This window comes from Rhinatrema bivittatum, chromosome 3 (assembly GCF_901001135.1).
Source record: "Rhinatrema bivittatum chromosome 3, aRhiBiv1.1, whole genome shotgun sequence".
In the NCBI taxonomy this organism is placed as follows: domain Eukaryota; kingdom Metazoa; phylum Chordata; class Amphibia; order Gymnophiona; family Rhinatrematidae; genus Rhinatrema; species Rhinatrema bivittatum.
Genome location: NC_042617.1, coordinates 594,459,173 through 594,475,574, shown reverse-complemented (window position 1 = coordinate 594,475,574; position 16,402 = coordinate 594,459,173). Strand labels below are relative to the sequence as shown.

General features: G+C 47.7%; 1 protein-coding gene across 4 annotated transcripts in view; it reads right to left on the bottom strand.

Moving 5' to 3' along the window:
• The window catches only part of SNX9 (sorting nexin 9), a 264,145-nt gene that overhangs the window by 44,451 nt on the left and 203,292 nt on the right, over nt 1-16,402 (bottom strand). For all 4 annotated transcript variants that reach the window (XM_029596722.1, XM_029596725.1, XM_029596724.1 and 1 more), the window contains one exon: nt 15,438-15,541. In XM_029596722.1, the coding sequence (XP_029452582.1) occupies nt 15,438-15,541 (104 nt within the window). The remainder of the gene's footprint in view (nt 1-15,437; nt 15,542-16,402) is intronic.

Below are 16,402 nucleotides of genomic sequence, written 5' to 3'. Positions count from 1 at the left end.
TTTGCCACCTGAACCTTCAACCAATTCAGGGCTAAACCCTTCTCCAGGCCCTCCTACATGAATTCTAGGATTAACTGCATCTATGCCTTGCCCGGTGTGATGACCCTCTTGCTGCACCATATTTCAAACACCTTCCAGACTCTGTCATATGCTAAAAATTTTGAGCACTTTAGCTTTAACAATGTGGAGACAATTGTGTCAGAGTAGCCTCATTTTGTTTTCTCTTTTCTAGAGCTAAGTTGTAAAACAATATAGATTTGGATCTTCCATGACGGCTGGGCCCTGCTTGAGTAGGCCCCTGGCTGTTCTGAGTTTAAGAGGTCTGCCCTTGCTCAATCTCACCAGATCAGCATAACATGATCTTCTGGGCAGTCCAGTGCCACTAGGATGATCCATCCTTTGTGGTCCACCACCCTCTGTAGTGCACTTGCTATCACTGGCCATGGAGAGATCACGTATAGTAGCTCTTCTGTTGGCAATAGCTGAATCAATAAATCTATTTCCTTTGAGCTATTTTCCCGGGCCAGACTGTAAAATTTCTCAGCCTTGGCATTCCTTTAGGTTGTCATCAAATCCCAGTGGGTTCTCCCTCACTTGGCTTCTATCCTCACACATGCTTCTTCTGCTAGCTCCCATTCTCCTGGATCCAGTGTATGGCAGCTGAGATAGTCTGCCTGCACAACATCCACTCCTGCTACATATCTTGCTGACAGCCCCACGAGATGGACCAGCCGTGCTGTCTCCATTTCCAATTGTAGGTTTTGAGTGCCGCCCCCTGTCTGTTTATATATGCCACTATCATAGTACTGTCCGACCGTATTTATCGTTCCTGCTTTCAACCTGAGGCAGAGCCCTTCAAGTGCCAGCCTGATTGCTCTTAACTCTAGGTGATTTATTAACCAGGAGTTCTCTATCTCCAACCATCTGCCTTGCACTATTTGCCCCAAGCAGAAAGTTCCTCATCCTGTTTGGCCAGCATTTGTTACGAACTTGGTCCATTCTGGAGGATTCAGACTCGCCACCACCACACCTAAATTAGCCTTGCTTAGCCACCAGCGAAGGCCAAGTTTGATCTTGACTGGGAGCCTGTACCTTTTCTCATATCTCTGGCTGTCAGGGTTCCATTGAGAGCAGTGCCCTCTGTAATGAGACTCTTATCCTGGAATAGACTTAGTTTTGGGGTACTTGCCAGGTTCCTATGGCCTGGATTGGCAACTGTTGGAAACAGGATGCTGGGCTTGATGGACCCTTGGTCTGACCCAGTATGGCATGTTCTTATGTTCTTATGGGTACTACATCTATGGCAGCTTCCCAATGGGCCCAAGATGTAGCTAGTGTCTTACCCTGAGCCACCTGCTCATTTTTAATTGCTCACCTAGGCCCACAATTTCTTGGCACTCTCTTGCATCATGAAGACTTTTCCCTGCCTAGTATCCAATAGGGCTCCCAGGTATATCAGAGATCGAGATGGGTATAGGTGGCTCTTGGCCTTGTTCACCATCCACCCCATTGATTCTAAGGAGGAGCCTTACCTACTTAATGATTCGCTCCCTCCTGTTTTGACTTGGCTCCAATTAACCAGTCCACTACCAGCATCACCTTCATAAAAGTCTGTGATGCTGTGGCTAGCCTGAAGGGCAACATTATGAACTAGAAATAATTTCCCAGTAATTCAAATCTTAGGAATGTGCTTGCCTGATGGGGAGATGCAGATAAACCTCAGCCAAAATGGCTATCTTGCATGGGGCTTACTCCCCTGGGTGATATGTGTCTTGATAGGTTTAAATATTCCAAAGTACTTGGCCTTACAATTGAAGGGCCTAATATTTCCTCTAACTTTGTCCTCTGGCAACTTCTGTGGTTTCGAATTGTCCAAGTATTTCACCAATTTATCCAGATCTTCTTCAAAGAAGTAGCACCCTTTAAAGAGTCATCTGCTCAGCTTTGTCTTAGATGTTGAGTCCTTGGACTATTGCCTTAGCCATAGAAATCTCCTGGCCATTAGTAATATTTCCACTTGTTTGGCTGAAGTCCTGATTAAATCATAAAGAGTGTCTACCAAAATGTTTGAACTTGATTCTAACCTAGTTGTGTCCATATCGGAGATCTTCTCTGGCTCTACTATAACTGCAACCACTTCACCAGCGCTCTTGCTAGATACCCCGACAAACTGTTCCCTGTAAGGAAAAGCTTGCAGTCTTGAAGGATTATTTTTTTTTAATAAACAGGGACAATTTTTCTTTCCTGCAGATCCTTGAGGGCAGCACTCCCCTCTACCGAAATTGTAGTCTCTTGTCACTGCCGCCACCAGGGCATCCACTCAAGGCACTTTAAATAACTGTTCTTCTTCAGTCTGTTGCAAGAGGTATAGTCTGTCCATTACCTGCCTAGTCCATCTGCTGCTTCAGTTTCTACCATAATCATCTCTTTGATGGCTGGGTGTAATGGGAAGGCCTTAGTGGGTTTCTTAACCTCTAGCAGAATGGGGTCTCCCTGTGTACCTGTCATAATGCCTTTGTATCGCTCCAGGGTGAGACCGCATCTAGAATACTGTGAACAATTCTGATCGGTGCATCTCAAAAAAAGATATAGTTGCAATGGAGAAGGTACAGAGAAGGGCGACCAAAATGATAAAGGGAATGGAACAGCTCCCCTGTGAGGAAAGACTAAAGAGGTTAGGACTTTTCAGCTTGGAGGGGGGATATGATAGAAGTGTTTAAAATCATGAGAGGTCTAGAACGGGTAGATGTGAATCGGTTATTTACTCTTTCGGATAATAGAAAGATTAGGGGGCACTCCATGAAGTTAGCATGTGGCACATTTAAAACTAATCAGAGAAAGTTCTTTTTTACTCAACGCACAATTAAACTCTGGAATTTGTTGCCAGAGGATGTGGTTAGTGCAGTTAGTGTAGCTGTGTTTAAAAAAGGATTGGATAAGTTCTTGGAGGAGAAGTCCATTCTCTGCTATTAATTAAGCTGACTTAGAAAATAGCCACTACTAGCAACAGTAACATGGGATAGACTTAGTGTTTAGGTACTAGCCAGGTTTTTATGGCCTGGATTGGCCACTGTTAGAAACAGGATGCTGGGCTTGATGGAACATAAGAACATAAGAAAATGCCATACTGGGTCAGACCAAGGGTCCATCAAGCCCAGCATCCTGTTTCCAACAGTGGCCAATCCAGGCCATAAGAACCTGGCAAATACCCAAAAACTAAGTCTATTCCATGTTACCATTGCTAATGGCAGTGGCTATTCTCTAAGTGAACTTAATAGCAGGTAATGGACTTCTCCAAGAACTTATCCAATCCTTTTTTTAAACACAGCTATACTAACTGCACTAACCACACCCTCTGGCAACAAATTCCAGAGTTTAATTGTGCGTTGAGTAAAAAAGAACTTTCTCCAATTAGTTTTAAATGTGCCCCATGCTAACTTCATGGAGTGCCACATAGTCTTTCTACTATCCGAAAGAGTAAATAACAGATTCACATCTACCCGTTCTAGACCTCTCATGATTTTAAACACCTCTATCATATCCCCCCTCAGTCGTCTCTTCTCCAAGCTGAAAAGTCCTAACCTCTTTAGTCTTTCCTCATAGGGGAGTTTTTCCATTCCCCTTATCATTTTGGTAGCCCTTCTCTGTACCTTCTCCATCACGATTATATCTTTTTTGAGATGCGGCGACCAGAATTGTACACAATATTCAAGGTGCGGTCTCACCATGGAGCGATACAGAGGCATTATGACATTTTCCGTTTTATTCACCATTCCCTTTCTAATAATTCCCAACATTCTGTTTGCTTTTTTGACTGCCGCAGCACACTGTACCGACGATTTCAATGTGTTATCCACTATGACACCTAGATCTCTTTCTTGGGTTGTAGCACCTAATATGGATCCCAACATTGTGTAATTATAGCATGGGTTATTTTTCCCTATATGCATCACCTTGCACTTATCCACATTAAATTTCATCTGCCATTTGGATGCCCAATTTTCCAGTCTCACAAGGTCTTCCTGCAATTTATCACAATCTGCTTGTGATTTAACTACTCTGAACAATTTTGTGTCATTTGCAAATTTGATTATCTCACTCGTCGAATTTCTTTCCAGATCATTTATAAATATATTGAACAGTAAGGGTCCCAATACAGATCCCTGAGGCACTCCACTGTCCACTCCCTTCCACTGAGAAAATTGCCCATTTAATCCTACTCTCTGTTTCCTGTCTTTTAGCCAGTTTGCAATCCACGAAAGGACATCGCCACCTATCCCATGACTTTTTCCTTTTCCTAGAAGCCTCTCATGAGGAACTTTGTCAAATGCCTTCTGAAAATCCAAGTATACTATATCTACCGGTTCACCTTTATCCACATGTTTATTAACTCCTTCAAAAAAGTGAAGCAGATTTGTGAGGCAAGACTTGCCCTGGGTAAAGCCATGCTGACTTTGTTCCATTAAACCATGTCTTTCTATATGTTCTGTGATTTTGATGTTTAGAATACTTTCCACTATTTTTCCTGGCACTGAAGTCAGGCTAACCGGTCTATAGTTTCCCGGATCGCCCCTGGAGCCCTTTTTAAATATGGGGTTACATTTGCTATCCTCCAGTCTTCAGGCACAATGGATGATTTTACTGATAAGTTACAAATTTGTACTAATAGGTCTGAAATTTCATTTTTTAGTTCCTTCAGAACTCTGGGGTGTATACCATCCGGTCCAAGTGATTTACTACTCTTCAGTTTGTCAATCAGGCCTACCACATCTTCTAGGTTCACCGTGATTTGATTCAGTCCATCTGAATCATTACCCATGAAAACCTTCTCCATTATGGGTACCTCCCCAACATCCTCTTCAGTAAACACCGAAGCAAAGAAATCATTTAATCTTTCCGCGATGGCCTTATCTTCTCTAAGTGCCCCTTTAACCCCTCGATCATCTAACGGTCCAACTGACTCCCTCACAGGCTTTCTGCTTCGGATATATTTTTTTTACTGTGAGTTTTTGCCTCTACAGCCAACTTCTTTTCAAATTCTCTCTTAGCCTGTCTTATCAATGTCTTACATTTAACTTGCCAATGTTTATGCTTTATCCTATTTTCTTCTGTTGGATCCTTCTTCCAATTTTTGAATGAAGATCTTTTGGCTAAAATAGCTTCTTTCACCTCCCCTTTTAACCATGCCGGTAATTGTTTTGTCTTCTTTCCACCTTTCTTAATGTGTGGATATAGTTGCGATGGAGAAGATACAGAGAAGGGCAACCAAAATGATAAAGGGGATGGAACAGCTCCCCTATGAGGAAAGGCTGAAGAGGTTAGGGCAGCTTGGAGAAGAGACGGCTGAGGGGGATTATGACAGAGGTGCCCCCAAGTCCTTCTATTATCCGAAAGTGTAAATAACCGATTCACATCTACTCGTTCAAGACCTCTCATGATCTTAAAGACCTCTATCATATCCCCCCTCAGCCATCTCTTCTTCAAGATGAACAGCTCTAATCTCTTCAGCTTTTCCTCATAGGGGAGCTGTTCCATCCCCTTTATCATTTTGGTTGCCCTTCTCTGTACCTTCTCCATCGCAATTATATCTTTTTTGAGATGCGGCGACCAGAATTGTACACGCGATACAGAGGCATTATGACATTTTTCATTTTATTAACCATTCCCTTCCTAATAATTCCTAACATTCTGTTTGCTTTTTTGACTGCTGCAGCACACTGAGCCGATGATTTTAAAGTATTATCCACTATGATGCCTAGATCTTTTTCCTGGGTGGTAGCTCGTAATATGGAACCTAACATCATGTAACTAAAGCAAGTGTTATTTTTCCCTATGTGCAACACCTTGTACTTGTCCATATTAAATTTCAGCTGGGGATTTTATATGGGTATTGTAAATGGTACAAATTATAGATATGTTTGACATTTGTTAAATGATTTAAGCAATATAAAGCGGTTTGTACAAATATAAGAATAGATTTTAAGGCACACATTTAATGAAAACAAAGGATTTTTGAAAATTGAAAAATTTGGCATCAGCACGTTTAAATATATGAGCTAGTCGACAAGACTGTCTATGTATAGATTTAATGTTGTAGGAGACAGTTTGGAAGTGGTGTGCAGGATAGAATAGGTATGACCTTGTCCCAAATAACTGTAGCAAACATCTTTTGCTTACATTAGGGACAGAATCTGAGGTTGCTAGCCTGCTTCTTGAAATAATCAATGCGGAACAACGTTGACCTTCCATTGACTATTTTACGTATTTGTGTTCCCCCCCCTAGGGTTCTTAGATCTCCCCAACAGGGAAGTTTGGAGGTACTACGGTATTTGTTCATTATGCTCATTTTGCAGAAATGTGGGGACAATGATTATCTGTCGCCGCCCCTTAGTTTGAAATGCTCTTCCTTCCACGCTTCAGTCATTATCTGACACGCAGACCTTTAAGAATGTGGTAAAGACTTCCCTATTTGAGAAAGCATTTATCTTAAAGTAATTGTTTGTTATTCGCCAAGCAGAACATGCTCAGCCTGGCAAATAGTTCCCCCTTGCTAACATGAAACACCGGATGGCTTGTTCTGAAGTGTCGTCATTTTAGTAAGTGATTAAGTAGATTACTCATGTTTCTTGTATCCTGCCCCGAACGTTGCAGGAGGATGCGGGCTATAAATCTAAGTAAAACTAATTAAAGTTAGAGACTATTTTCCATTTCTAATGCAACTCTCAGCTTAGTATTATGAAGCGTTGCCATCAGGAATAAAGATACAGAAGAAACTGTAAATACAAAATGCAATGAAAGCTGTTTTCTCCCCACAGACACATAATGGAAGAGAAGTGTCAGTAAATAAGAGGCTAATATTCAAAAGGGGTTGTCAAAGGTTTGAATTTCCTGCCCCACTGAGCAGAAAACGTTTACCTGTGTTAAGTCATTACCCGTTAAAATTTAGCCAGAGAAGAAAAAAGCAGCACGAGGTCTTAAATTTATCAAACTAGCACTGAATATCAGGTCTAGATGATAAAGATATCCTGTTAACTCTGGTCAGAAAGATTTCTGTCTTATAGTAAGATGGATAACAACAAAAGAAACACCCCCCCCCACCACCACCAAAAACTATTGCCTGACCCCCTTCTCCCCTCCCTCCATTCATTCAAAGATCCTCACTCCCCACCTCCGAATATATGCAAACATTGTAGCACAGGCAAGACAGACCTCCTTCCTGCCACCACCCCCTCAACCCTCATTTCTTTAAAAATATTTTTACAAAAATCCCTAACCCCGAACTTCTAAAACAGTCATGAAAGCAGAGCAGGAGAAGAAGAGGCTGTTCCCTGCCCCTGCCCCTGCTCTCTTCAGCACTTATTCCCAGCCCCTGCTCTCTTCAGCACTTATTCCCTGCCCCTGCTCTCTTCAGCACTTATTCCCAGCCCCTGCTCTCTTCAGCTCTTATTCCCAGCCCCTGCTCTCTTCAGCTCTTATTCCCTGCCCCTGCTCTCTTCAGCTCTTATTCCCTGCCCCTGCTCTCTTCAGCTCTTATTCCCTGCCCCTGCTCTCTTCAGCACTTATTCCCCCTGCCCCTGCTCTCTTCAGCACTTATTCCCCCTGCCCCTGCTCTCTTCAGCACTTATTCCCCCTGCCCCTGCTCTCTTCAGCACTTATTCCCCCTGCCCCTGCTCTCTTCAGCACTTATTCCCCCTGCCCCTGCTCTCTTCAGCACTTATTCCCTGCCCTCTTCAGCTCTTATTCCCTGCCCTCTTCAGCTCTTATTCCCTGCCCTCTTCAGCTCTTATTCCCTGCCCCTGCCCTCTTCAGCTCTTATTCCCTGCCCCTGCTCTCTTCAGCTCTTATTCCCTGCCCCTGCTCTCTTCAGCTCTTATTCCCTGCCCCTGCTCTCTTCAGCTCTTATTCCCTGCCCCTGCTCTCTTCAGCTCTTATTCCCTGCCCCTGCTCTCTTCAGCTCTTATTCCCTGCCCCTGCTCTCTTCAGCTCTTATTCCCTGCCCCTGCTCTCTTCAGCTCTTATTCCCTGCCCCTGCTCTCTTCAGCTCTTATTCCCTGCCCCTGCTCTCTTCAGCTCTTATTCCCTGCCCCTGCTCTCTTCAGCTCTTATTCCCTGCCCCTGCTCTCTTCAGCTCTTATTCCCTGCCCTCTTCAGCTCTTATTCCCTGCCCCTGCTCTCTTCAGCTCTTATTCCCTGCCCCTGCTCTCTTCAGCTCTTATTCCCTGCTCTCTTCAGCTCTTATTCCCTGCTCTCTTCAGCTCTTATTCCCTGCCCCTGCTCTCTTCAGCTCTTATTCCCTGCCCCTGCTCTCTTCAGCACTTATTCCCTGCCCTCTTCAGCTCTTATTCCCTGCCCCTGCTCTCTTCAGCTCTTATTCCCTGCCCCTGCTCTCTTCAGCACTTATTCCCCCTGCCCCTGCTCTCTTCAGCACTTATTCCCCCTGCCCCTGCTCTCTTCAGCACTTATTCCCCCTGCCCCTGCTCTCTTCAGCACTTATTCCCCCTGCCCCTGCTCTCTTCAGCACTTATTCCCCCTGCCCCTGCTCTCTTCAGCACTTATTCCCTGTACCTGAGCGTCAGCGAAAGGACCAATCAGCATTCAGAACTGAATCAAATTCATGTTGGAGGGGGTGGAGTGGGGACAGGAGCAGGGGATCAGCTGTTGCTCGGTCCTTAGTTTGTGGGGAGATTTCTGAATAATTAGCAAGCTGGTGAGTGGCCAGCTTTAGCAGAGACAATTCAATGGCACTTTTACCTGCATAAGTGTCATTGAATATTTTATTTTTCAAAATCTGCTCACTGATTTACTGAATATTATCCTATGAGTCACTAGACAAGCAAGTTAGGCTCCAAAGCTCAGCTGAAAATAAGTGCCTAATGTTGAGATTACTTACCTGATAATCTCCTTTTCCTTAGTGTATGCAGATGGACAAAACAAATGGGTATAGTGTGCTCGTGCTAGCAGTTGGAGACGGATCTGACGTCAGCACGGGTACATATACCCCCACAGGAAGTGTAGCTATTCAGTAATCTTCCTAGCAAAAGCTTTATGGATATATGTGTGACTGACCGATCGATTAAATGAACAGGATTACCCTGACCAATTGATGGTAGCTGGAGACCGCCAGTGTTCTCAACCGGAAGGCGTCAACACCCGGCAGGGTGGAAGCCCTACATAAGCAAAACATGGCTTACCGTGAGTCGGCGAATCCCCATGTATGCCGGCAGCTGGGCGGGATGCTGAGTCCATCTGCATACACTAAGGAAAAGGAGATTACCAGGTAAGTAATCTCAACATTTCCTAGCATGTAACAGATGGACTCAAAACAAGTGGGATGTACAAAAGCTACTCCCGGACTGGGCGGGAGGCTGCCCGAGGACCGTGTAGGATCGCCCTCGCAAATGCTGTGTCCTCCATGGCCTGAACGTCCAGACGGTAGAATCTGGAGAAGGTATGGAGGGAGGACCACGTCGCCGCTTTACAGATTTCTGCAGGCGACAGCAGCTTAGCTTCTGCCCAAGAGGCTGATTGTGCTCTGGTAGAATGAGCCTTGACCTGTAGAGGTGGGGGTTTTCCTGCCTCTACGTAGGCTGCCTTGATAACTTCTTTAATCCAGCGGGCGATGGTCGGCCGTGAGGCTGCTTCCCCTTCCTTCTTCCTGCTGTGCAGGACGAACAAGTGGTCCGTCTTTCGTACTGCTTCTGACATTTCCAGGTATCTGGACAGCAGTCTGCCGATGTCGAGATGACGTAGTATTTGACCTTCTTCCGATTTCTTCAAACCTTCCATGGTAGGCAAGGATATGGTTTGGTTGAGGTGAATGTGGGAGACCACTGTGGGTAAAAAGGAAGGAACTGCACGAAGATGGATAGCCTCTGGAGTGATTCTGAGAAATGGATCACGGCAGGATAGTGCTTGTAGCACTGAGATGCGGCGTGCGGAACACACAGCCAGCAAGAACACCATCTTCAAGGTTAACAAACGGAGAGACAGGCCTCGAAGGGACCTGAAGGCTGATCCCGCTAGAAATTCCAGTACTAGATTGAGGTTCCACAAGGGCACTGGCCATTTCAGTGGCGGGCGAACGTGCTTGACTCCTTTTCAGGAAACGTGAAACATCTGGGTGCTTGGCAATGGAGTTGCCGTCACGCCTGGGACCGTAGCAAGACAGCGCTGCTACTTGTACCTTGATGGAGCTGAGGGACAGACCCTTCTGAAGTCCATCTTGTAGGAAGTCCAAGATGAGAGGAATCTTAGCTTTGGGAGGAGGAATAGCCTAGTGGTTAGAGCAGTGGACTATGAACCAGGAGACCAGGGTTCAAGTCCTGCTGTTGCTCCTTGTGACCTTGGGCAAGTCACTTTACCCTCCATTGCCTCAGGTACAAAAACTTAGATTGTAAGCCCTCTGGGGATAGAGAAATACCTACCGTACCTGAATGTAAACCGGTGTGATATCTCGATTGAGATCGAATGTCGGTATATAAAAATAACAAATAAATAAATAAATAAAATGTGAATTGGTGCCGTGAGAGTCGCACCAGGCTTCAAAAACTCTCCAGATCCTGATATATGTAAGTGATGTGGAGAACTTGCGTGCTCGGAGGAGTGTATCTATTACCGGCTCAGAGTATCCTCTTTTCTTCAATCTAGCCCTCTCAATGGCCAGACCGTAAGAGAGAATTGAGCTGGATCCTCGTGGAGGATGGGACCTTGCTGCAGCAGGTCCCTGTGTGGAGGCAGGCGTAGAGGAGTCCCTGCCAGTAGTCTTCTCATGTCTGCGTACCAGGCTCTTCTTGGCCAGTCCGGGGCCACTAGAAGAACTAGGCCTATGTGTCGCTGAATCCTGTGTACAATGGCGCCCAGCAGGGGCCACGGAGGAAAGGCGTATAGCAGGATCCCCTGAGGCCATGGTTGTACCAGGGCATCGATCCCCTGGGCTCGAGGATCCCGCCTGAGGCTGAAATATCTGGGAACTTGAGCGTTGGACCTGTCCACTAATAGGTCCATGGCTGGCATCCCCCAGCGATCCACAATTATCTGAAAAACTGTGGGTGACAGCTGCCACTCCCCTGGGTTTAGGCTTTCTCTGCTGAGGAAGTCGGCCGTCGTGTTGTCCTTCCCGGCAATGTGGACGGCGGAGATGTCCTGAAGATTTGCTTCTGCCCAAATCATCAGGGGCATTATTTCTAGGGACACTTGTTGGCTTCTGGTTCCGCCCTGTCGATTGATGTATACCACCTGTGGTGGCGTTGTCTGACATTACTCTGACCGCTCTGTTGCGGTCTCTGGGCAAATCGTAGGCACGCAAGCCTGACTGCCCGTGCCTCTAGTCGGTTGATGTTCCACGACTTCTCTGGTCCACCGCCCTTGGGCGGTGAGTTCCTCGCAGTGTGCTCCCCACCCGTTCAGACTGGCATCTGTGGTGAGCAGAATCCAGGTTGGGGAGGACATTCTTGACCCCCGGCTCAAGTGGCTGGGCTGTAACCACCACCGTAGCTGAGTCCGCACTCTGGCCGGCAGAGGTAGGTGTATGGTGTAGTTCCGCGATCGTGGACTCCATCGAGATAGAAGGGCGCGTTGCAATGGCCTCATATGAGCCTGCGCCCAAGGCACCACTTCCAGAGTGGATGCCATGAGGCTGAGGACTTGTAGGTAATCCCAAGCTGTGGGCCGGCTGGCGCTCAGCAGGACCTGCAGCTGATTCCGGAGTTTTGACTGTCTCTTGGAGGTCAGACTGACCTTGTCATCTTGGGTGTCGAATTGGACCCCTAGATATTCCAGCAACTGGGATGGCTGTAGGGAACTCTTCTTTATGTTGACTACACATCCTAGGCTTTCCAGAAGAGCTATAACTCTGTTGGTTGCCCGGTGACTCTCCTCCGGTGACTTTGCCCTGATCAGCCAATCGTCCAGGTAGGGATGGACGAGGATTCCTTCCTTCCTGAGTGCCGCCGCCACTACTACTATCATCTTGGTAAAGATCCGCGGCGCGGTAGCTAACCCGAAGGGTAAAGCCCGGAACTAGAAGTGCTGATTCAGGACTTTGAAGCGTAAATAGCGCTGGTGATCCCGATGGATTGGGATATGCAGGTAGGCTTCTGACAGATCTAGGGAGGTGAGAAACTCCCCTGGCTGTACTGAATTCTTGACAGACCGTAGAGTTTCCATGCGAAAGCTGGGGACCCGTAGGTGTCGATTGACTGACTTGAGGTCCAGGATGGGCCTGAAGGTGCCCTCCTTCTTGGGTACTATGAAATAAATGGAATAATGCCAAGAAGTTACCTCTTCCGCAGGTACTGGGATTATGGCTTTTAGGGCCAGGAGCCTCTGTAAGGTCACTTCTAGTGCCACTGTCTTGAGTGATGAACAAGGAGATTCCACAAACTTGTTCGGCGGAAGCCGAAAGAAATCCAGGTAATATCCTTCCCGGATGATGGCGAGGACCCACTGGTCCGAAGTGATCTCGACCCACCTGTGGTAGAAGAGGGTTAGCCTGCCCCCTATGGCTGCTACCCTCGGATGGGCCGGCTGATTGTCATTGTGGGTTACGGCCGGGGCCAGAACCCAGGCCGGTTCTCTTCTTGGTGTGCTTAGCCCGAAAGGGCTGGTTCCTGGCCTGAGAACGAGGTGCTTGATAGCGAGACCTGTAGGGGTTGAAGCGCTGTGAGGTTCTACCTCTGGCTGGTCTAGAAACAGAACGCTGGCTCCTCCTCGACCTGTCTTCTGGTAGACGGGGTAATGGAGAGGCACCCCATTTAGTAGCCCAGTTCTCGAGGTCGCTGCCGAACAGTAGGGAACCCTTAAAGGGCATTCTTGTGAGTCGTGTCTTGGAGGATCCGTCGGCCGCCCAATTGCATAGCCAAAGCTGTCTCCTGGCTGCCACTGAGGAGGACACTCCCTTGGCAGCCGTACGGACGAGGTCGGAGGCTGAGTCAGTGAGAAATGCGAGAGCTGATTCCATGTCTTCTCCCGGGGTGTTGTTTCTTGCCTGTGATAAACAGGAGCGCGTCACCACGGTGCAGCAAGTCGCGATTCGAAGGGACATGGTTGCTACCTCAAAAGCTTGTTTCAGAATGGTGTCCATACGTCGGTCATGCGCATCCTTGAGGGCCGCTCCCCCCTCAACCGGAATGGTGGTGTGCTTCACAATTGCGCTAACTATGGCGTCTACCCTGGGGCACGCCAGCAGCTCCTTGGACGCCGGATCCAGAGGGTACATGCCCGACAAGGCCCGACCCCCTTTGAATGAGGCCTCCGGTGCCTTCCATTCCAGTTCGATTAGCTGCTGTGCTGCTAGTAGTAGGGGAAAATGGTGAGCCGTTTGGTGCAGACCCTCTAGCAGGGGGTTCTTTATAGGGTCCCCTGGGGGGTCCTGGCCCGGATGGCCAGCTCCGATAAGCATTGTGAGACCAGGCCTGGCAGATCTTCTTTCCGAAAGAAGCGTCTCATGGTCCGATATGGTTCTATCTCTGAGGGAAGTTCGCCCTCCTCGGGGGGCTCCTCACTTACATGGGAATAATCCGAATCCCCATAAGCGGGGCTGTCGGGTGGAGAGTGGCTGCGCCTAGGTCTTGAGGGTCCAGGGACCGGATCAGCCCAACAGGAGGACCCATTCGAGGAGCAGACTGCATCTGGACAAAGGCGTGAATCCCCTTAAATAATTCCACCCAGGAGTGAAGCCGGATCTGGCCGCAGGGGTACCAGGTCTCTCGGGATCCCTGGCTGCTCGCCGTGGCCTGCGAAGTCCGGTGTGGTCCCTGAGGAACCCTTGGGCTGGGACCAGTTGTGTCCTGGAACTCCCATGGCTTCCTCACATTGGGCACATAGGGAGTCTGCTTCCTTGCTCTGTGTGGCTCTGAGGTTGCATGCTGAGCAGAGGCTTAGAGCGTTTATGCCTGATTCTGGAGGTGCCGGCTCTGCGGACGCCTGGGCTTTCTTATGCTCCATTCGCCTGAAATGCGGCGTCACCCAACGATGTGTGCCTAATACGTGCGCTTAACAGCATGCGCCTATATTCGGGCGTCTTAGAAAGTGCGCGTATCCTAGTAGCGTGCGCTAACAACGTGCGCCTGTCGCGTGCGCTAACAACGTGCGCCTGTCGCGTGCGCTTAGCAAGCAAAGTGCGCTTAATTGGAAAAGATAAGTAGGCAGGCAAAATGGTGACCTCCCAGGCGGGCGGCCTCGTAGGCAGGTCCAGTTAGTCCATACTTCCTCGGAGACCAAGTAAAGATGTACGCCTTACCTTGTCTTCGGCGCTTCCCGGCTGCGACCCGGGCGGTCTCCGGCTGCGGGCGGAGAGGGGAATACCTTCACCACCGTGCTTAAGGAAGTGCACCCGCTGCCTCTATGCCGCGCCCGAACTCGTCTCGCTCGGAGGCCAAGTCCATGCCGGGGCCGAGGCTGCCTCTAGGCCGCGCCCGAGCCCTTCTCACTCGGGGGCTGGGTCCCTGCCGCGAACCGGCCACCGGACCGAGGCTCTTACCTCTGAGGGACCACGGAAGTCAGCTCGGGAAACTCAACTGGGTGAGTGACCGCCTGGTATCACCACAGGAGTGCGGGGCTCGTCTTCAGTAGGTTTCTTCTATGAATTTAGTCGTCAGAATTTGGAAACACGCTCAGCGAGCGTGAGGTAGCTCCAAACTGCTTTGGAGACGGAAATTACTGAATTGCTACACTTCCTGTGGGGGTATATGTACCCGTGCTGACGTCAGATCAGTCTCCAACTGCTAGCATGAACACACTATACCCATTTGTTTTGAGTCCATCTGCTACACGCTAGGAAATCTATTTTCAGCTGAACTTTGGAGCCTACATTTTCAGATGAAATTCCACCCAATATTAGGATCCCTAAATTGAGTCCTGCTCTTCATTTACCTACATGTAGGTCCCTAAGGGGGTTATTTTCTAAACGTTTATCACATGCATTAGGGCTTTTTGCGTGTGATAGGATGTTAAACAGCTGGAGGGTAGAAGTCGGGGAGGGGGAGGAGTCGGCCACGGCACCGCTGCCAGTGAGAATGTGAGGAACATTAATCACCGGCAGTAGCACAGCCAATACCAACACCACCTTTCACGGTGGCGCTATTTCCACAAAAGGCTGCAGCCGGCCACCGGGGCGCGAACAGCTGCGGACTTTCGCAGGTCCATCCCCCCCTTTATCGCTGGATTCATTATTCTGCGAAGAATGATGAATCCAACCCTAAGTTAGAGATCCCCCTTCCCCTTTATCTCTTATTATTCTCTCTCTCTGCATAAGCTATGATGTGTAAATGATGAAATGCCTGCATAGAGATCTCCCTTCCCCTTTATCTCTTATTATTCTCTCTCTCTGCATAAGCTATGATGTCTACCACCTTCGTCCTTTTCAAACTTGACAGAACACGACAGCAGGGAAGATGCTCATGTACAGAGAGCTATACAAATCTATGAACACAACTCACGTCCTGTACACCGCTTCCAATGCTCCTGTCCCACTGTCAACAGCTCTTTAACACCATCATCCATGGCTTTCGTGAACTTGCTCACTGCTTCGCACTTCTGCTCTCTGTGGAAGAGTAAACCCGCAAATTACAATTAGCAACAGCATTTTCTGATTTTATATATTTATTGCTACATGAAATGCTTCTACAGTCCCAGATTACTCTACTACTTCTTTACGGCTTCTCTTATCTTTATATTTTATTTATTTATTTATTTATTTTTTTTACTTTAGTGAATTTAATTTGAACATTTTTAACGGCATGGGAAACAGCATGTCTATAGTTTCACTTCTTCCCTGCATTGCTGCTCCAACATTTGGTTATTCCTTGGGGAATTTTGTGCAGCTGTGCAATGCGGGATTCCCTTCCCGTGCAGTATTTTTTGTTTAGCGTGCAGAATCCGATGTGAGGAATCAGAAGCCGCTACACATATCAACATCAGCTTGCATGGGGGCTGGAAGAGGAGGGAGGAGATGGCGTGTACTCGCGTGGTCCGGTACAGAAAGCTCGGCCCACGCAAGCTGGAAGGCAGCAGCTCCTCATGCATTGTCCTGCACAGACCCAAAGAGTAGGGAAGGATCTCAGCGCGTTGGCTGGGGTAGGGAATCCAAGGCTGGAGGAAGCGAGAGAGGTTGGGAGGAGGAGAAGAAAGCGAAGCAGGGAGATAAAGCCTGGGGAGGATGAGGGCTAGGCGTGGCCTGGACATGAGATGTACTTTTGCAGTAGTCCTGGGGGAATTCTGTGCACAGAAATTAAAAATTCTGCATCTTGGAGTTCTACTCTTTTCTGTATTTAATTTTTAATTAATTATAATTCCAAACAAGGATTATATTATGTTATTGTGAAAATTATTTAAAAAAAAAAAAATGTCCACAGAATTCCCCCAGGAGTAAGCACCCCTCAGTAATTAAAGGGGCAATTCTGTA